A 21,875-nucleotide genomic window follows, 5' to 3' on the forward strand; every position below is an offset into this window, starting at 1 on the left:
ACACCTCACTATTATTTTTAGTCCTAAAATTTGCACCGAGGTCGCTGGATGACTAAGCTAAGCGACCCTAGTGGCCGACACAAACACCTGGCCCATCTAGGAGTGGCACTGCAGTGTCACGCAGGATGTCCCTTCCAAAAAACCCTCCCCAAACAGCACATGACGCAAAGAAAAAAAGAGGCGCAATGAGGTAGCTGTGTGAGTAAGATAAGCGACCCTAGTGGCCGACACAAACACCGGGCCCATCTAGGAGTGGCACTGCAGTGTCACGCAGGATGTCCCTTCCAAAAAACCCTCCCCAAACAGCACATGACGCAAAGAAAAAAAGAGGCGCAATGAGGTAGCTGTGTGAGTAAGATAAGCGACCCTAGTGGCCGACACAAACACCGGGCCCATCTAGGAGTGGCACTGCAGTGTCACGCAGGATGTCCCTTCCAAAAAACCCTCCCCAAACAGCACATGACGCAAAGAAAAAAAGAGGCGCAATGAGGTAGCTGTGTGAGTAAGATAAGCGACCCTAGTGGCCGACACAAACACCGGGCCCATCTAGGAGTGGCACTGCAGTGTCACGCAGGATGTCCCTTCCAAAAAACCCTCCCCAAACAGCACATGACGCAAAGAAAAAAGAGGCGCAATGAGGTAGCTGTGTGAGTAAGATAAGCGACCCTAGTGGCCGACACAAACACCGGGCCCATCTAGGAGTGGCACTGCAGTGTCACGCAGGATGGCCCTTCCAAAAAACCCTCCCCAAACAGCACATGACGCAAAGAAAAAAAGAGGCGCAATGAGGTAGCTGTGTGAGTAAGATAAGCGACCCTAGTGGCCGACACAAACACCGGGCCCATCTAGGAGTGGCACTGCAGTGTCACGCAGGATGGCCCTTCCAAAAAACCCTCCCCAAACAGCACATGACGCAAAGAAAAAAAGAGGCGCAATGAGGTAGCTGTGTGAGTAAGATAAGCGACCCTAGTGGCCGACACAAACACCGGGCCCATCTAGGAGTGGCACTGCAGTGTCACGCAGGATGTCCCTTCCAAAAAACCCTCCCCAAACAGCACATGACGCAAAGAAAAAAGAGGCGCAATGAGGTAGCTGTGTGAGTAAGATAAGCGACCCTAGTGGCCGACACAAACACCGGGCCCATCTAGGAGTGGCACTGCAGTGTCACGCAGGATGGCCCTTCCAAAAAACCCTCCCCAAACAGCACATGACGCAAAGAAAAATTAAAGAAAAAAGAGGTGCAAGATGGAATTGTCCTTGGGCCCTCCCACCCACCCTTATGTTGTATAAACAGGACATGCACACTTTAACCAACCCATCATTTCAGTGACAGGGTCTGCCACACGACTGTGACTGATATGACGGGTTGGTTTGGACCCCCACCAAAAAAGAAGCAATTAATCTCTCCTTGCACAAACTGGCTCTACAGAGGCAAGATGTCCACCTCATCATCATCCTCCGATATATCACCGTGTACATCCCCCTCCTCACAGATTATCAATTCGTCCCCACTGGAATCCACCATCTCAGCTCCCTGTGTACTTTGTGGAGGCAATTGCTGCTGGTCAATGTCTCCGCGGAGGAATTGATTATAATTCATTTTAATGAACATCATCTTCTCCACATTTTCTGGATGTAACCTCGTACGCCGATTGCTGACAAGGTGAGCGGCAGCACTAAACACTCTTTCGGAGTACACACTTGTGGGAGGGCAACTTAGGTAGAATAAAGCCAGTTTGTGCAAGGGCCTCCAAATTGCCTCTTTTTCCTGCCAGTATAAGTACGGACTGTGTGACGTGCCTACTTGGATGCGGTCACTCATATAATCCTCCACCATTCTTTCAATGTTGAGAGAATCATATGCAGTGACAGTAGACGACATGTCCGTAATCGTTGTCAGGTCCTTCAGTCCGGACCAGATGTCAGCATCAGCAGTCGCTCCAGACTGCCCTGCATCACCGCCAGCGGGTGGGCTCGGAATTCTGAGCCTTTTCCTCGCACCCCCAGTTGCGGGAGAATGTGAAGGAGGAGATGTTGACAGGTCGCGTTCCGCTTGACTTGACAATTTTCTCACCAGCAGGTCTTTCAACCCCAGCAGACTTGTGTCTGCCGGAAAGAGAGATCCAAGGTAGGCTTTAAATCTAGGATCGAGCACGGTGGCCAAAATGTAGTGCTCTGATTTCAACAGATTGACCACCCGTGAATCCTTGTTAAGCGAATTAAGGGCTCCATCCACAAGTCCCACATGCCTAGCGGAATCGCTCCGTGTTAGCTCCTCCTTCAATGTCTCCAGCTTCTTCTGCAAAAGCCTGATGAGGGGAATGACCTGACTCAGGCTGGCAGTGTCTGAACTGACTTCACGTGTGGTAAGTTCAAAGGGCATCAGAACCTTGCACAACGTTGAAATCATTCTCCACTGCGCTTGAGACAGGTGCATTCCACCTCCTATATCGTGCTCAATTGTATAGGCTTGAATGGCCTTTTGCTGCTCATCCAACCTCTGAAGCATATAGAGGGTTGAATTCCACCTCGTTACCACTTCGTGCTTCAGATGATGGCAGGGCAGGTTCAGTAGTTTTTGGTGGTGCTCCAGTCTTCTGTACGTGGTGCCTGTACGCCGAAAGTGTCCCGCAATTCTTCTGGCCACCGACAGCATCTCTTGCACGCCCCTGTCGTTTTTTTAAAAATTCTGCACCACCAAATTCAAGGTATGTGCAAAACATGGGACGTGCTGGAATTTGCCCATATTTAATGCACACACAATATTGCTGGCGTTGTCCGATGCCACAAATCCACAGGAGAGTCCAATTGGGGTAAGCCATTCCGCGATGATCTTCCTCAGTTGCCGTAAGAGGTTTTCAGCTGTGTGCGTATTCTGGAAACCGGTGATACAAAGCGTAGCCTGCCTAGGAAAGAGTTGGCGTTTGCGAGATGCTGCTACTGGTGCCGCCGCTGCTGTTCTTGCGGCGGGAGTCCATACATCTACCCAGTGGGCTGTCACAGTCATATAGTCCTGACCCTGCCCTGCTCCACTTGTCCACATGTCCGTGGTTAAGTGGACATTGGGTACAACTGCATTTTTTAGGACACTGGTGAGTCTTTTTCTGACGTCCGTGTACATTCTCGGTATCGCCTGCCTAGAGAAGTGGAACCTAGATGGTATTTGGTAACGGGGGCACACTGCCTCAATAAATTGTCTAGTTCCCTGTGAACTAACGGCGGATACCGGACGCACGTCTAACACCAACATAGTTGTCAAGGCCTCAGTTATCCGCTTTGCAGCAGGATGACTGCTGTGATATTTCATCTTCCTCGCAAAGGACTGTTGGACAGTCAATTGCTTACTGGAAGTAGTACAAGTGGGCTTACGACTTCCCCTCTGGGATGACGATCGACTCCCAGCAGCAACAACAGCAGCGCCAGCAGCAGTAGGCATTACACTCAAGGATGCATCGGAGGAATCCCAGGCAGGAGAGGACTCGTCAGAATTGCCAGTGACATGGCCTGCAGGACTATTGGCATTCCTGGGGAAGGAGGAAATTGACACTGAGGGAGTTGGTGGGGTGGTTTGCGTGAGCTTGGTTACAAGAGGAAGGGATTTACTGGTCAGTGGACTGCTTCCGCTGTCACCCAAAGTTTTTGAACTTGTCTGACTTATTATGAATGCGCTGCAGGTGACGTATAAGGGAGGATGTTCCGAGGTGGTTAACGTCCTTACCCCTACTTATTACAGCTTGACAAAGGGAACACACGGCTTGACACCTGTTGTCCGCATTTCTGGTGAAATACCTCCACACCGAAGAGCTGATTTTTTTGGTATTTTCACCTGGCATGTCAACGGCCATATTCCTCCCACGGACAACAGGTGTCTCCCCGGGTGCCTGACTTAAACAAACCACCTCACCATCAGAATCCTCCTGGTCAATTTCCTCCCCAGCGCCAGCAACACCCATATCCTCCTCATCCTGGTGTACTTCAACACTGACATCTTCAATCTGACTATCAGGAACTGGACTGCGGGTGCTCCTTCCAGCACTTGCAGGGGGCGTGCAAATGGTGGAAGGCGCATGCTCTTCACGTCCAGTGTTGGGAAGGTCAGGCATCGCAACCGACACAATTGGACTCTCCTTGTGGATTTGGGATTTCGAAGAACGCACAGTTCTTTGCGGTGCTTTTGCCAGCTTGAGTCTTTTCAGTTTTCTAGCGAGAGGCTGAGTGCTTCCATCCTCATGTGAAGCTGAACCACTAGCCATGAACATAGGCCAGGGCCTCAGCCGTTCCTTGCCACTCCGTGTGGTAAATGGCATATTGGCAAGTTTACGCTTCTCCTCCGACAATTTTATTTTAGGTTTTGGAGTCCTTTTTTTTACTGATATTTGGTGTTTTGGATTTGACATGCTCTGTACTATGACATTGGGCATCGGCCTTGGCAGACGACGTTGCTGGCATTTCATCGTCTCGGCCATGACTAGTGGCAGCAGCTTCAGCACGAGGTGGAAGTGGATCTTGATCTTTCCCTAATTTTGGAACCTCAACATTTTTGTTCTCCATATTTTAATAGGCACAACTAAAAGGCACCTCAGGTAAACAATGGAGATGGATGGATACTAGTATACTTATGGATGGACTGCCGAGTGCCGACACAGAGGTAGCTACAGCCGTGGACTACCGTACTGTACTGTGTCTGCTGCTAATATAGACTGGTTGATAATGAGATGTAGTATGTATAAAGAAGAAAGAAAAAAAAAACCACGGGTAGGTGGTATACAATTATGGATGGACTGCCGAGTGCCGACACAGAGGTAGCTACAGCCGTGGACTACCATACTGTGTCTGCTGCTAATATAGACTGGATGATAATGAGATGTAGTATGTAATGTATAAAGAAGAAAGAAAAAAAAAACCACGGGTAGGTGGTATACAATTATGGATGGACTGCCGAGTGCCGACACAGAGGTAGCTACAGCCGTGGACTACCGTACTGTACTGTGTCTGCTGCTAATATAGACTGGATGATAATGAGATGTAGTATGTATAAAGAAGAAAGAAAAAAAAAACCACAGGTAGGTGGTATACAATTATGGATGGACTGCCGAGTGCCGACACAGAGGTAGCTACAGCCGTGGACTACCGTACTGTGTCTGCTGCTAATATAGACTGGATGATAATGAGATGTAGTATGTAATGTATAAAGAAGAAAGAAAAAAAAAACCACGGGTAGGTGGTATACAATTATGGATGGACTGCCGAGTGCCGACACAGAGGTAGCTACAGCCGTGAACTACCGTACTGTGTCTGCTGCTAGTATAGACTGGATGATAAATAATGATATAAAAAATATATATATATCACTACTGCAGCCGGACAGGTATATATTATATAATGACGGACCTGCTGGACACTGTCTGTCAGCAGAATGAGTTTTTTTTAATTTTTATAGAATAAAAAAACACCACACAAGTCACACGACGAGTGTACTTTTTCAGGCAGACAATCACAATATACTATACTGGTGGTCAGTGTGGTCAGGTCACTGGTCACAGTGGTCAGTGGTCAGTCACACTGGCAGTGGCACTCTGGCAGCAAAAGTGTGCACTGTTTAATATGTACTCCTGGCTCCTGCTATAACCTATAACTGCTCCCCAGTCTCCCCCACAATTAAGCTGTGTGAGCACAGTCAGATATTATACATAGATGATGCAGCACACTGGGCTGAGCACAGATATGGTATGTGAGTGTGACTGAGTCACTGTGTATCGTTTTTTTCAGGCAGAGAACAAGAACAGAACGGATTATTAAATAATAATAAATTATAAAACTGCACTGGTGGTCAGTAGAGATGAGCGCCTGAAATTTTTCGGGTTTTGTGTTTTGGTTTTGGGTTCGGTTCCGCGGCCGTGTTTTGGGTTCGAACGCGTTTTGGCAAAACCTCACCGAATTTTTTTTGTCGGATTCGGGTGTGTTTTGGATTCGGGTGTTTTTTTCAAAAAACACTAAAAAACAGCTTAAATCATAGAATTTGGGGGTCATTTTGATCCCAAAGTATTATTAACCTCAAAAACCATAATTTACACTCATTTTCAGTCTATTCTGAATACCTCACACCTCACAATATTATTTTTAGTCCTAAAATTTGCACCGAGGTCGCTGTGTGAGTAAGATAAGCGACACTAGTGGCCGACACAAACACCGGGCCCATCTAGGAGTGGCACTGCAGTGTCACGCAGGATGTCCCTTCCAAAAAACACTCCCCAAACAGCACATGACGCAAAGAAAAAAAGAGGCGCAATGAGGTAGCTGTGTGAGTAAGATTAGCGACCCTAGTGGCCGACACAAACACCGGGCCCATCTAGGAGTGGCACTGCAGTGTCACGCAGGATGGCCCTTCCAAAAAACCCTCCCCAAACAGCACATGACGCAAAGAAAAAAAGAGGCGCAATGAGGTAGCTGTGTGAGTAAGATTAGCGACCCTAGTGGCCGACACAAACACCGGGCCCATCTAGGAGTGGCACTGCAGTGTCACGCAGGATGTCCCTTCCAAAAAACCCTCCCCAAACAGCACATGACGCAAAGAAAAAAAGAGGCGCAATGAGGTAGCTGTGTGAGTAAGATTAGCGACCCTAGTGGCCGACACAAACACCGGGCCCATCTAGGAGTGGCACTGCAGTGTCACGCAGGATGTCCCTTCCAAAAAACCCTCCCCAAACAGCACATGACGCAAAGAAAAAAAGAGGCGCAATGAGGTAGCTGACTGTGTGAGTAAGATTAGCGACCCTAGTGGCCGACACAAACACCGGGCCCATCTAGGAGTGGCACTGCAGTGTCACGCAGGATGTCCCTTCCAAAAAACCCTCCCCAATCAGCACATGATGCAAAGAAAAAGAAAAGAAAAAAGAGGTGCAAGATGGAATTGTCCTTGGGCCCTCCCACCCACCCTTATGTTGTATAAACAAAACAGGACATGCACACTTTAACCAACCCATCATTTCAGTGACAGGGTCTGCCACACGACTGTGACTGATATGACGGGTTGGTTTGGACCCCCCCCAAAAAAGAAGCAATTAATCTCTCCTTGCACAAACTGGCTCTACAGAGGCAAGATGTCCACCTCATCTTCACCCTCCGATATATCACCGTGTACATCCCCCTCCTCACAGATTATCAATTCGTCCCAACTGGAATCCACCATCTCAGCTCCCTGTGTACTTTGTGGAGGCAATTGCTGCTGGTCAATGTCTCCGCGGAGGAATTGATTATAATTCATTTTAATGAACATCATCTTCTCCACATTTTCTGGATGTAACCTCGTACGCCGATTGCTGACAAGGTGAGCGGCGGCACTAAACACTCTTTCGGAGTACACACTTGTGGGAGGGCAACTTAGGTAGAATAAAGCCAGTTTGTGCAAGGGCCTCCAAATTGCCTCTTTTTCCTGCCAGTATAAGTACGGACTGTGTGACGTGCCTACTTGGATGCGGTCACTCATATAATCCTCCACCATTCTATCAATGTTGAGAGAATCATATGCAGTGACAGTAGACGACATGTCCGTAATCGTTGTCAGGTCCTTCAGTCCGGACCAGATGTCAGCATCAGCAGTCGCTCCAGACTGCCCTGCATCACCGCCAGCGGGTGGGCTCGGAATTCTGAGCCTTTTCCTCGCACCCCCAGTTGCGGGAGAATGTGAAGGAGGAGATGTTGACAGGTCGCGTTCCGCTTGACTTGACAATTTTGTCACCAGCAGGTCTTTCAACCCCAGCAGACTTGTGTCTGCCGGAAAGAGAGATCCAAGGTAGGTTTTAAATCTAGGATCGAGCACGGTGGCCAAAATGTAGTGCTCTGATTTCAACAGATTGACCACCCGTGAATCCTTGTTAAGCGAATTAAGGGCTGCATCCACAAGTCCCACATGCCTAGCGGAATCGCTCCCTTTTAGCTCCTTCTTCAATGCCTCCAGCTTCTTCTGCAAAAGCCTGATGAGGGGAATGACCTGACTCAGGCTGGCAGTGTCTGAACTGACTTCACGTGTGGCAAGTTCAAAGGGCATCAGAACCTTGCACAACGTTGAAATCATTCTCCACTGCACTTGAGACAGGTGCATTCCACCTCCTATATCGTGCTCAATTGTATAGGCTTGAATGGCCTTTTGCTGCTCCTCCAACCTCTGAAGCATATAGAGGGTTGAATTCCACCTCGTTACCACTTCTTGCTTCAGATGATGGCAGGGCAGGTTCAGTAGTTTTTGGTGGTGCTCCAGTCTTCTGTACGTGGTGCCTGTACGCCGAAAGTGTCCCGCAATTCTTCTGGCCACCGACAGCATCTCTTGCACGCCCCTGTCGTTTTTTAAAAAATTCTGCACCACCAAATTCAAGGTATGTGCAAAACATGGGACGTGCTGGAATTTGCCCATATTTAATGCACACACAATATTGCTGGCGTTGTCCGATGCCACAAATCCACAGGAGAGTCCAATTGGGGTAAGCCATTCCGCGATGATCTTCCTCAGTTGCCGTAAGAGGTTTTCAGCTGTGTGCGTATTCTGGAAAGCGGTGATACAAAGCGTAGCCTGCCTAGGAAAGAGTTGGCGTTTGCGAGATGCTGCTACTGGTGCCGCCGCTGCTGTTCTTGCGGCGGGAGTCCATACATCTACCCAGTGGGCTGTCACAGCCATATAGTCCTGACCCTGCCCTGCTCCACTTGTCCACATGTCCGTGGTTAAGTGGACATTGGGTACAACTGCATTTTTTAGGACACTGGTGAGTCTTTTTCTGACGTCCGTGTACATTCTCGGTATCGCCTGCCTAGAGAAGTGGAACCTAGATGGTATTTGGTAACGGGGGCACACTGCCTCAATAAATTGTCTAGTTCCCTGTGAACTAACGGCGGATACCGGACGCACGTCTAACACCAACATAGTTGTCAAGGCCTCAGTTATCCGCTTTGCAGTAGGATGACTGCTGTGATATTTCATCTTCCTCGCAAAGGACTGTTGAACAGTCAATTGCTTACTGGAAGTAGTACAAGTGGGCTTACGACTTCCCCTCTGGGATGACCATCGACTCCCAGCGGCAACAACAGCAGCGCCAGCAGCAGTAGGCGTTACACGCAAGGATGCATCGGAGGAATCCCAGGCAGGAGAGGACTCGTCAGAATTGCCAGTGACATGGCCTGCAGGACTATTGGCATTCCTGGGGAAGGAGGAAATTGACACTGAGGGAGTTGGTGGGGTGGTTTGCGTGAGCTTGGTTACAAGAGGAAGGGATTTACTGGTCAGTGGACTGCTTCCGCTGTCGCCCAAAGTTTTTGAACTTGTCACTGACTTATTATGAATGCGCTGCAGGTGACGTATAAGGGAGGATGTTCCGAGGTGGTTAACGTCCTTACCCCTACTTATTACAGCTTGACAAAGGGAACACACGGCTTGACACCTGTTGTCCGCATTTCTGGTGAAATACCTCCACACCGAAGAGCTGATTTTTTTGGTATTTTCACCTGGCATGTCAACGGCCATATTCCTCCCACGGACAACAGGTGTCTCCCCGGGTGCCTGACTTAAACAAACCACCTCACCATCAGAATCCTCCTGGTCAATTTCCTCCCCAGCGCCAGCAACACCCATATCCTCCTCATCCTGGTGTACTTCAACACTGACATCTTCAATCTGACTATCAGGAACTGGACTGCGGGTGCTCCTTCCAGCACTTGCAGGGGGCGTGCAAATGGTGGAAGGCGCATGCTCTTCACGTCCAGTGTTGGGAAGGTCAGGCATCGCAACCGACACAATTGGACTCTCCTTGTGGATTTGGGATTTCGAAGAATGCACAGTTCTTTGCTGTGCTGCTTTTGCCAGCTTGAGTCTTTTCATTTTTCTAGCGAGAGGCTGAGTGCTTCCATCCTCATGTGAAGCTGAACCACTAGCCATGAACATAGGCCAGGGCCTCAGCCGTTCCTTGCCACTCCGTGTGGTAAATGGCATATTGGCAAGTTTACGCTTCTCCTCCGACAATTTTATTTTAGGTTTTGGAGTCCTTTTTTTTCTGATATTTGGTGTTTTGGATTTGACATGCTCTGTACTATGACATTGGGCATCGGCCTTGGCAGACGACGTTGCTGGCATTTCATCGTCTCGGCCATGACTAGTGGCAGCAGCTTCAGCACGAGGTGGAAGTGGATCTTGATCTTTCCCTAATTTTGGAACCTCAACATTTTTGTTCTCCATATTTTAATAGGCACAACTAAAAGGCACCTCAGGTAAACAATGGAGATGGATACTAGTATACAATTATGGACTGCCTGCCGACTGCAGACACAGAGGTAGCCACAGCCGTGAACTACCGTACTGTACTGTGTCTGCAGCTAATATAGACTGGTTGATAAAGAGAAGATGTCTATGTAACTATGTATGTATAAAGAAGACTGAAAAAAATCCACGGTTAGGTGGTATACAATTATGGACGGACTGCCTGCCGAGTGCAGACACAGAGGTAGCCACAGCCGTGAACTACCGTACTGTACTGTGTCTGCAGCTAATATAGACTGGTTGATAAAGAGAAGATGTCTATGTAACTATGTATGTATAAAGAAGAATGAAAAAAATCCACGGTTAGGTGGTATACAATTATGGACGGACTGCCTGCCGAGTGCAGACACAGAGGTAGCCACAGCCGTGAACTACCGTACTGTACTGTGTCTGCAGCTAATATAGACTGGTTGATAAAGAGAAGATGTCTATGTAACTATGTATGTATAAAGAAGAATGAAAAAAATCCACGGTTAGGTGGTATTACAATTATGGACGGACTGCCTGCCGAGTGCAGAGACACACAGGTAGCCACAGCCGTGAACTACCGTACTGTGTCTGCTGCGACTGGATGATAAATGATATAAAAAATATATATATATCACTACTGCAGCCGGACAGGTATATATTATATATTATATAATGACGGACCTGCTGGACACGGTCTGTCAGCAGAATGAGTTTTATTTTTATAGAATAAAAAAAAAAAAAACACACAAGTGAAGTCACACGACGAGTGTTTAACTTTTTCAGGCAATCACAATATAAGTATACTACTAACTATACTGGTGGTCAGTGTGGTCAGGTCACTGGTCAGTCACACTGGCAGTGGCACTCCTGCAGCAAAAGTGTGCACTGTTTAATTTTAATATAATATGTACTCCTGGCTCCTGCTATAACCTATAACTGGCACTGCAGTAGTGCTCCCCAGTCTCCCCCACAATTATAAGCTGTGTGAGCTGAGCAGTCAGACAGATATATAATATATATAGATGATGCAGCACACTGGCCTGAGCCTGAGCAGTGCACACAGATATGGTATGTGACTGACTGAGTCACTGTGTGTATCGCTTTTTTCAGGCAGAGAACGGATATATTAAATAAACTGCACTGTGTGTCTGGTGGTCACTCACTCTATAATATATTATGTACTCCTGGCTCCTGCTATAACCTATAACTGGCACTGCAGTAGTGCTCCCCAGTCTCCCCCACAATTATAAGCTGTGTGAGCTGAGCAGTCAGACAGATATATATAATATTATATATAGATAATAGATGATGCAGCACACTGGCCTGAGCCTGAGCAGTGCACACAGATATGGTATGTGACTGACTGAGTCACTGTGTGTATCGCTTTTTTCAGGCAGAGAACGGATATATTAAATAAACTGCACTGTGTGTCTGGTGGTCACTCACTATATAATATATTATGTACTCCTGGCTCCTGCTATAACCTATAACTGGCACTGCAGTAGTGCTCCCCAGTTTCCCCCACAATTATAAGCTGTGTGAGCTGAGCAGTCAGACAGATATATATAATATTATATATAGATAATAGATGATGCAGCACACTGGCCTGAGCCTGAGCAGTGCACACAGATATGGTATGTGACTGACTGAGTCACTGTGTGTATCGCTTTTTTCAGGCAGAGAACGGATATATTAAATAAACTGCACTGTGTCTGGTGGTCACTCACTATATAATATATTATGTACTCCTGGCTCCTGCTATAACCTATAACTGGCACTGCAGTAGTGCTCCCCAGTCTCCCCCACAATTATAAGCTGTGTGAGCTGAGCAGTCAGACAGATATATATAATATTATATATAGATAATAGATGATGCAGCACACTGGCCTGAGCCTGAGCAGTGCACACAGATATGGTATGTGACTGAGTCACTGTGTGCTGTGTATCGCTTTTTTCAGGCAGAGAACGGATTATAAAGTAAACTGCACTGTCCTCACTAGTAAACTCTCTCCACTCAGTCTCTACACTTCTACAGTAACAGTACTCCTCCTAGTCAGCTCCAGTAAATCTCTCTCAGTCTCTTATAATCTAAATGGAGAGGACGCCAGCCACGTCCTCTCCCTATCAATCTCAATGCACGTGTGAAAATGGCGGCGACGCGCGGCTCCTTATATAGAATCCGAGTCTCGCGATAGAATCCGAGCCTCGCGAGAATCCGACAGCGTCATGATGACGTTCGGGCGCGCTCGGGTTAACCGAGCAAGGCGGGAAGATCCGAGTCTGCTCGGACCCGTGAAAAAAACCATGAAGTTCTGGCGGGTTCGGATTCAGAGAAACCGAACCCGCTCATCTCTAGTGGTCAGGTCACTGGTCATCAGTCACTAGTATAACTCCTCCTAAGCTCCAGTAAGTAAATGAAGTGTCTCACTCTCACTCTCCTATCTATTTTAATTTCTAAACGGAGAGGACGCCAGCCACGTCCTCTCCCTATCAATCTCAATGCACGTGTGAAAATGGCCGCGACGCGCGGCTCCTTATATAGAATCCGAGTCTCGCGATAGAATCCGAGCCTCGCGAGAATCCGACAGCGTGATGATGACGTTCGGGCGCGCTCGGGTTAACCGAGCAAGGCGGGAAGATCCGAGTCGCTCGGACCCGTGTTAAAAAACATGAAGTTCGGGCGGGTTTGGATTCAGAGAAACCGAACCCGCTCATCTCTACTTTTCAGTGTCATTTACTCCCATACATTACCAGAATTTCGTTCCAACCAGAAAGATTGGTCAATAAATCTTTAGATGTATGGCCAACATTAGTCTATTATCAATGATCGTTTATAGCTACCCAATATTTTTTTTATTTATCTCAGAAATATGAGTGAGTGAAAATAAATATATATATATATATGTATGTATGTATGTATGTATGTGTGTGTGTGTGTGTGTGTGTGTGTGTATGTATGTATGTATATATATATATATATATATATATATATATATATGTGTGTGTGTGTGTGTGTGTGTGTGTGTGTGTGTGTTGAATTTCAGTGAAGCAAAACATTAATCTTTAAAAACTAAAAAAAATGAACAAACAAATGGATTAAAGCAATAACTATTTAATGTTAATACAGATACATATGATAAGTTTGTCTGCAATTTTCCCAAAGTCAACTCTTGATACAATTATAGGGGAAAATTAGTATAACTGCACAAAACAAATATAGGGCGGGATGTAATGAAGTCCGAGTTCAGTGGCCAAGCAGGATGCCGACAGAACTCGGACAATTTTTTTAAGGGGCAAACATTTACAAGTCATGGTTTAGCCTTGTAAATGATTGCCCTCTTAAAAAATAATGTCCTAGTCCGGCCGGCATCCCACGCAGCTTCTGAATTCGGACTTCATTACATCCCACCCATAATGCCACACCCCCCCCCCCCAAAAAAAAAAAAAAAATTATGACCTCTTCATTAAATCCTACCCATAATGCCCCCCACCCTCCCCAAAAAAATCATGACCTACTGTATACTTATGACTTTGTGGTCAATCCGGGATGTAGTTATGTTGCCGGCAGTCGGGATCTCGGTGGTCACGATAGTGACGCCAGAGTCCCAACCACGGACCATGCCGCCAGACGTAATCCTGGCTAACAAAGGCTATTCCCACTCGTGGGTATCCATGACACCCATAGAGTGAGAATTGCCTGCGAGGGCTTTGTTGCACCTCTGCCGGCATTCTAGCGGCCGTGATCCCGGCATTGGTATGCAGACCGCCGGGATCCCAACCCGTCAATTCAGCCACCTTAATCCTTTATTACATCACTGATATAACTACAGTATAATCTAATTTAGATTTTAGATTTTAATGCAACTCATGCATCACAATAACATATTAAAATGAGGGAAATAAAATGGTATGAGGGTTTCTGTGTAATATGCATCTGCTTACAATAAACTGGACAAACATAAACATGCACAACCTGTTACATTATTCTTATTTTCACTGAATTCCTTATAGATTTTTTTTAACTTGCAATATTTTACTAAACATTGCAGCTGTGCTGGGAAAACAAAACTATAGAGCTGATCCCAAATGGAGCATCTGAGCGTGTGACCAATTTAAACAAGTATGTATACAGAGTTCTTATTCAATTCTTTACATTTTTTTTTTGTGAGTGACATTGCCAGAATAAGTCCTCACCTTAGAAAGGAATCCATTATTACTTAATGTCCGTTATTGACTAACATGCTGGAGAAAAGCCACATTTTTGGTCTATTCAATAAATCAAAGAAGTATTGCAAATAAATTGCTAATTAATGGTAATGCTGGGTACACATTTATAGATATATCTGCATATCACTTGATCTGCATTTATATCTACAGACAGATCATGCAGTGTGTTGTGCATACACACTGCCTGATCCATCGAAACTGACGTCATAAACTGGGCGGGCTTTTTTATGCGCCCGCCTACTTGCGCTGTCAATCAGCAGCTTGTACAGCGAGTGTACGGGAGGTCGGCTAGCCACCCGTACACACAGCACGATGCACTGATATATCTTTAGGTATACTGGCAATCGGCTATGCTGCAGGACCGTTGCGATATGTCTGTGAACGTCTGCATTCACTGTCATATAGTTGTGTCGAAGTCAGAAAATATTACAACACACACATTACGTACAAACACCTCATAGATGGCCTCCGTGTGCGTACGTATTCAGCTGTGCGTGCACATATTCGCAAATTGCGTATGGTCACTCCCGCGCATTAGAGCGTGGTATGAGTGATTACAGTGGAGTTTGTACTCACATGGAAAAGCCACAAAGACATATCATAAATCTAATCTATATATTGCATAAATCCCACACTGTCTGCTTCTTCTTCTAAATGAGCATGAAGATCGGTCACACATAAATTAAAACTCCCAGAGACTAAAATACAATGGCCTTATTTACACTAAGCTTTGAAATTCTATGAAGAAGGCAAACACCTTTTGTTTACTAGGGTAGCCGAATTTCTATTGAAAGCAATAAGAACTGGATTGTCATTGTCTCACCTGAAGACAAAACAGAGACAATACCCAGAAACCCAGGCTGAGAGAAACTCAATTAGCAATAGCTAACAAAAATACAAACCAGACATTTAGAAATCTGAGATACTAACATTCATAGTCTAAACTCATATATATATATATATATATATATATATATATATATATATATATAGGAGTATATGGATATATGTGGATATATGTATATCTTGAGGATGGAAATAGATAATCATATCATGTGTAGGATCATATTGTTCAGAGTCATGTAAACATTAATCTGGTGGGAATAAGAATATTATATATTACCACATTAAGTTATTAATAATACCAGATTTATGTATGATTAATGTGATGGGTTTAACTGGTCATGGGGCGGGAACTCAGATGCAAACAACAGAAATCACATCTCAAGTCTTAGCCATCGCTCACTTCTTGAGCTGACCAATGATCCCCGGTGCACAGGATATGTCCCACCCCCGAACCAATGGAAGAAGAGCACACAGTGTCTATTGTATTATGTTTTGATTTACTGTATAAAGAGCCAGCTGCATGCCAGGTCACTATCACAGACTCTGAAGGTCATCACCCTTGATGACTGAGGACCGGACCGGGAAGCGCAGGTGAAACCAAAAGTATGTACCATTGACTGTAGCCATTATTCTTTTGTATTGTATTGCTTTGTTATTGTAACCCCCTTTCAGTAATAATATGTTGTGGTGTCGGAACCCAGCAGTTTAAATACAATCTGGTGTCATGTTTTCCTTTCCCTGCTAAGGTTTAAAGTGTATTACTATCGCATGCATAGCTGTCAAGGGTTCACGGTGTATCTTTGGGTGTGTACGCGCTGCGTGTACTTTGTACAGTCAGCGCGGCATTTGTACGCAAAGTCCGTACACAATACGGGACTCTGTACGCTAATGGTGTAATAGGTACGTAGGTTGTGGATTAAGTATAGCGGCCGCAGCGGCTTCATTTAAAGTGTATGAAATGTCTTTTTAAAGTGTTGCTTTAGTCCTGTACGTAAACCAGCGTTTACAATTGGGGGCTCATCCGATTTCCACATACTCACAGCCTAACAGGTCATAGACTTAATCTATCAGCAAAAGGGTGGACAGAAAGTATCCTACATAACCTTTTCGTGGTCGATGGATACACTGAAAACCCTACTTGTGTGCTGATTAGATGACGTCTGCTCTGTATGGTTTGCAGAGGTGCTGGTAGAACCCGTAAAACAACAGGAAAAAAGCTATTTAAAAATCTGTGAAAATAGCGTACACAAAAGACACCCATACTTTGCATACCCTCTCACATTGTTGCCATAAGACTCAGATTGCTAGATTCATTTAGATCTGTGTGAAACCGGATACGTTTATTGCTATATAGTTAAAACTAAAATAACAGTGTTTAAGGAAGTAAATATAAAGCATAACACGCAAGTCTGGCCCGGTCGTTAAAGGTTACACAGAACAAGTGTGAGTTGTGCTTGTGAGCGATTTATAGTTAGCATTGCTCACATTTATAGAGCTGTGGGATTTGTTTTATTGCAGACGCACGGTTTTGTACACGTGTCTCGGACAAAGTACAGGACTGCGCACGCAGCGTGAGAGACACGCACAGTCGCGTGTTTATGCAAAGTGCGTAAGAGTGCGGGCTAAGTATAAATTACACAATAGTGTCATTTAGTTCAAAGGTGGGACAGTAGCCATGATACAATAGCACAAAACTACTCAGTTTCTAAAGCAGATTAGTATAAAACTTTTGTTTAAACTGTATTGCCTCTGGGGGTAAAGCTGCCTATCTGAATTAACTAAAATTTTCTGTACAGAAAAACCAAAGTGTATTTGAGTGAGCGAACGTAGGAGTGAGTGGATTTGAACCCCGGAAATCGGGTCCCGTGGTACACCAAGTAAGTGGAGGCTTGGTGGTGTGAGGCGGCTGACTCGCGTTAATATAGATTGAAATACGCAAATCGTGAGGAGATTTGCAGAGGAGCGTAATAGGGAATTGTGCATTGTGTAGTATTGAAGTAAAAAGTTTTTTTTTTGCGCTCTGAGCTGAGGGTCGCAGTTTGTACATCGACCCGTGGTTGTACGGCAGATAGGTAACAAGTACCTATACGCTGTGCGATTGGACCGTGCGTTTGTGGGTGCGATATATAGCGCAACTTGATACTCCCTTTACGAGCTTTTGCGTAAAATCTCGGTATCATTAGCGCTGTATAGAGCATACGCAAGCGTGATTTGTGTATAAGTGTATAGGGAGTTTTCGCTGGTCTCTCTCAGGAAAATCTCCAGTGGCGGATATTTACTGGAGAAGGTAAGTTACTCCTAACACTTCCAGTAAATAGAAACCAATAGGGCCTCACTGGGTACGCGGTGTTCACTATTGGAGTGAGTCGTGGTACTCAGCGGAGAAGGAGCGAGTGAAAGCTCTAGGTGTCTTTCACCGTCTATCTGCGGTGTGCATTGGGGATTGCGTTTATTGGCAAAAAGTCCGCGATGGGATCCAATTGCACAAGCAGTGGGCGTTTGGTAGCTAGGGTTCAGGCTGAAGAATTGCAACCGAGAGGATCAGCAAGGTTTATTATGTGTGAAAAGTATGGTTCACACACGGAGGCTTTTTGCAATGAATGGTTACGTATGACTGACAAAGATAGGGTACCATTCCCTAAGGTGGGCAGCTTTGAACCCGAGGTACTGCAGAATGTAAGCAGTAAAATATGTCTTCTTAAATCCAGAAAACAAAGGATTAGACATAGCGATTGTTTAAATTTATGGCAGCAAGAGGGGGAGATGCAAAGGGAACAAACTCGTAAAGCAGGTTCCAAACCTAGCAGGAATGGAGACACAAAATCACCATTACCGACACAGGTCGAAGGGAATAAGATGGCTACAATCAATGGTACATCTGTAAATGATAGTAGTATGCAAGAGCAATGTATTAACCGTAACCTTTGCAAGTTGTATCCTGTTTTGAAGTCTTTTCAAGGTCATAGGTCACAGGAAGATGAAGGATCCAGCCAAATCACAGCTCTCGTTCAGGCAGTCGCTTTGCAGGATACTCAGGTGGGGCCTGTCCACCCAGTTAGAGCAGTACCAGTGTTCCCCACTGAAAGAACTGGTGAGGTCACAGCTACCGGTAAGTGTGAGATGGGTCATTGCACAGAGACAACAACACCCTACAGTAAACAGGTTAGAAACGGAATGGTAGGATTACATCCTGTCTTGGAAATAGTAACTCCCAATGGGGGAACCGATAGTCAGGGAGTAATCCTCACCAGGAATAATGCAATGTATTGCCCGTGGTCCAGAGCTGAGCTGCGGTCAATCATTTCAGAATTCCCCGATCCCCGGGAGTATTTAGCCAGATGTCAAAAGTTTATCAGAGATCTGGGTGATGCTTATGAACCAGCTAATAAAGATTGGCGGTTACTTTTAAAAGCGTGCCTACCCCCTAATATTGACACCCAAAAATGTATCACTGATTGTAGGTTAGAGTCGGATAGTCCTATGACTGACTGAAACAATCAGGAAAATATAGAACGAATTAATAGGCAACTAGAGTTGTGTTTCCCCATTACTGTTAAGTGGAGAAGAATTTTCTCCATAAAACAGAGGGAAAATAAAATGACATCTGAATATTTCCATCGGGCCCTGCAAATAATGGATAGATACATTGGGGTATCAGATACAGGGAACGATGCTGTGGAGAATGAGAATACTGGTGAAGGGAGACTGTGCACAGACACCGATATGCATGATGGTGTGACAGCCTGTTGGTGAATGCCAAACCTGACATTTTCTTTTTTTTATTTACTATTTTCCCCTCTCTCCTCTCATCCAGAGACAGTTTACTTCACACAACTGATAAAACACGATAGTAAATTAAAATGAAAAATTTGTGTTCCCTACAGGAAGAGGCAGTCTGGAGGACAAAGGGGTATGGCTAGGAGTCCTCAGGACTGTGGGCAGGTGGACACGGTAAGCCAGTAGCCCCAGAGCATATCTTTCAAGTCTAGATGAGGTGGCACATGGTCTGACTCACCTAGGCAAAGAGGATATGTGCAGGCTGATGAGAGCCTACTGGTGTGCGCCAGGATTCTCTTCTCATGCAGGTAAGAGAGACATGTTTTACTTGCTTGAGGAAGAATATTGGAAAGACAATACCAACAGAGCCATCCCATATCCCTCCTACAGACTGACCTTTTCAGGTAATACAAATCGACTTCATTCAGTTACCACCCTGTAGGAATTTGATATATGTGTTAGTTTGTATTGATGTATTTTCCAACTGGGTAGAAGCGTTCCCTGCTGCCACAAATACTGCTACGTTCACTACAAAGAAAATTGTGCAGGAACTTGTGTGTAGAAATGGTATCCCTAGAATAATTGAAAGTGACAGGGGTACCCATTTTACAGGTGAAGTCTTTCAGGTCATGTGCAAACTGATGGGAATTAATAGCAAGCTGCATACTCCGTACCGTCCACAGGCAAGTGTAAAGGTAGAGAGAGTGAACAGCACTATTAAGAACAAGCTGAGCAAATTAATGGCTGAAACTGGATTGCTGTGGCCAGAAGCTTTGCCACTAGTGTTGTACAGCATCAGAACCACTCCCAGGTCTCCCCTTAACTTATCACCCTTTGAAATTCTTTTTGGTCGACAACCTCATGTAATGATAGACCTCCAGGATGATTTGAAATGCAATAATGAAGTGACTGTGAAATATTTGGTTGGGATGAGCCAGCAGCTGAGAAATCAACAAAGAAATTTAAAGCTGGTGATCCCTGACCTACCGAACAGTAATTGTCATGACATTGAGCCTGGGGATTATGTGATGATTTGAAATTTCTTACGCTCAGGTTGCCTCATAGACAGGTGGGAAGGACCATACCAAGTCTTGTTAACCAGCACGACAGCATTGAAGGTTGCCGAAAGAGAGACTTGGGTCCACTCGTCCAACTGCAAGGAGGTCGCTGACCCTGAGAGAACTTGTGACAAAGAGCAGAGTATAGAGAATCTTGTATCACTGGAGTGTTTGTTCCAGGGAAAGTTGAGAGGCAGGACTGTTGAAGGGCATCTGAGCACAGAGAGCAACAAGATCTAGAATGGTTGTCGCACCATTTTTCTTTTTTCACCTCCCGCTGAATTTTCCTTTCTTTTCTCCTTCTTATTTTCCTCCTTTCCCCTAACAAAATGGATCGATCACAAGAGACTGCGTTTCGGGTACTGTTAGTAATTCTGGTTTTGATCAGGACAGTTTGTTTTGGTGAGGGTCCCAGAGAGGTCGAGCAGGGATCTGGAATGGGTTCTGATGGCGAGTATGAAATTGTAGGATCTCAGGAGCAGCACATCACTCTAGTAAAGGCTGGCATCAGTAAGCGCTCTGGTAGTCAGGGAGCTCGGAGGCACTGTGAGGGGTTATTGTCTGATGAATATTGTATTTGTAAGAATTGTGAGAATATAGTAGAAGATGGGTGCATCCAGAGAGGTCAGTCCAACCTTAATATCAACATGGACCGCCATCCGTTGAGTGATTACCACTCACTAGTGGGTAAGGTCTTAAACCAGACAGAATGCTGGGTGTGCTCACAAGTACCTCAAGGTCAGAGTAAGTCAGGATTAGTACCATACCCTTTAGCAATAGATAAGGTACTCGAATTGTGGGGTGGGAGACCAGTGGACAAGAAATTCAATATCTCTAGGCCCCCTAGTTTGAAGCTCCACCAGTATCATGTAGACAGGTCCTTATTGTGTTTTAATATTTCCAATTACCGAAAACCGGGAAATTGGGAAGTGACGTGGAATAACCAGACAATGACCTTTTCATACATAGCTGATAGGATACCCATAGACTCTGAACTTGTACGCCAAATAGCCAACAGTGGGAGGTATTTCCGGTATAGGTATACTCGTGGAAGCAAGACCATGTGGGTTGGAAAAGTATCGTCAGGGTATTGTGCTCATATCATCCAGCCCGATACTTGTACTGAGCAGATGGGAGAACTAGGGATTGGTTTCTTTACTTGGAAAATTTGTAATATGGTGATGTTGTATTTTGTCCCCTATGTTCTCCCAGATGATGCCTATTTCATATGTGGGAGGAAGGCGTACAAGTGGCTTGCCCCGAGCTCAGAGGGATTGTGTTATATTGGGAGAGTACTACCAGAGGTCATGACCATAACCCATGATAAAATGAAAGACGTTCACCGCAGTGCTCAGGCTCCTTATACTCATACTCACTATGAACACATCATCAAGAGACACCTCATAGATAGGGCAGAGCACGCAGCCTCTGATTTGCTCCACGAATCCACCGGGATTCAGTTCCTTCTCGCATTAGACATTACCCGTACTGCCAGAGGAATTATAAATTATAGGTATATCCATGCGCTAGCGAACTTGATAGATAATATCACTGAGATGTATGACAACACCTTTAGGTATACGGGAAGGGAGTTACAAGCTTACAAGAAGGAACTGATTCAGCACAGGATGGTCCTTAATTATGTCACAGCCGTGACAGGTGGGTACTGTGTTACCCTGGCAACTCAATATGGTGTG

The 21,875-nt window shown here is 45.4% G+C and overlaps 1 protein-coding gene across 2 annotated transcripts in view; it reads left to right on the forward strand.

The window, feature by feature from the left end:
* LOC134909808 (probable E3 ubiquitin-protein ligase HERC6) overlaps positions 1–21,875 on the forward strand; it is a 244,695-nt gene that overhangs the window by 210,538 nt on the left and 12,282 nt on the right. For both annotated transcript variants that reach the window (XM_063917080.1, XM_063917088.1), the window contains exon 20: positions 14,320–14,390. In XM_063917080.1, coding sequence (XP_063773150.1) covers positions 14,320–14,390 — 71 coding nt within the window. The remainder of the gene's footprint in view (positions 1–14,319; positions 14,391–21,875) is intronic.

This window comes from Pseudophryne corroboree, chromosome 1 (assembly GCF_028390025.1).
Source record: "Pseudophryne corroboree isolate aPseCor3 chromosome 1, aPseCor3.hap2, whole genome shotgun sequence".
Classification (NCBI taxonomy): domain Eukaryota; kingdom Metazoa; phylum Chordata; class Amphibia; order Anura; family Myobatrachidae; genus Pseudophryne; species Pseudophryne corroboree.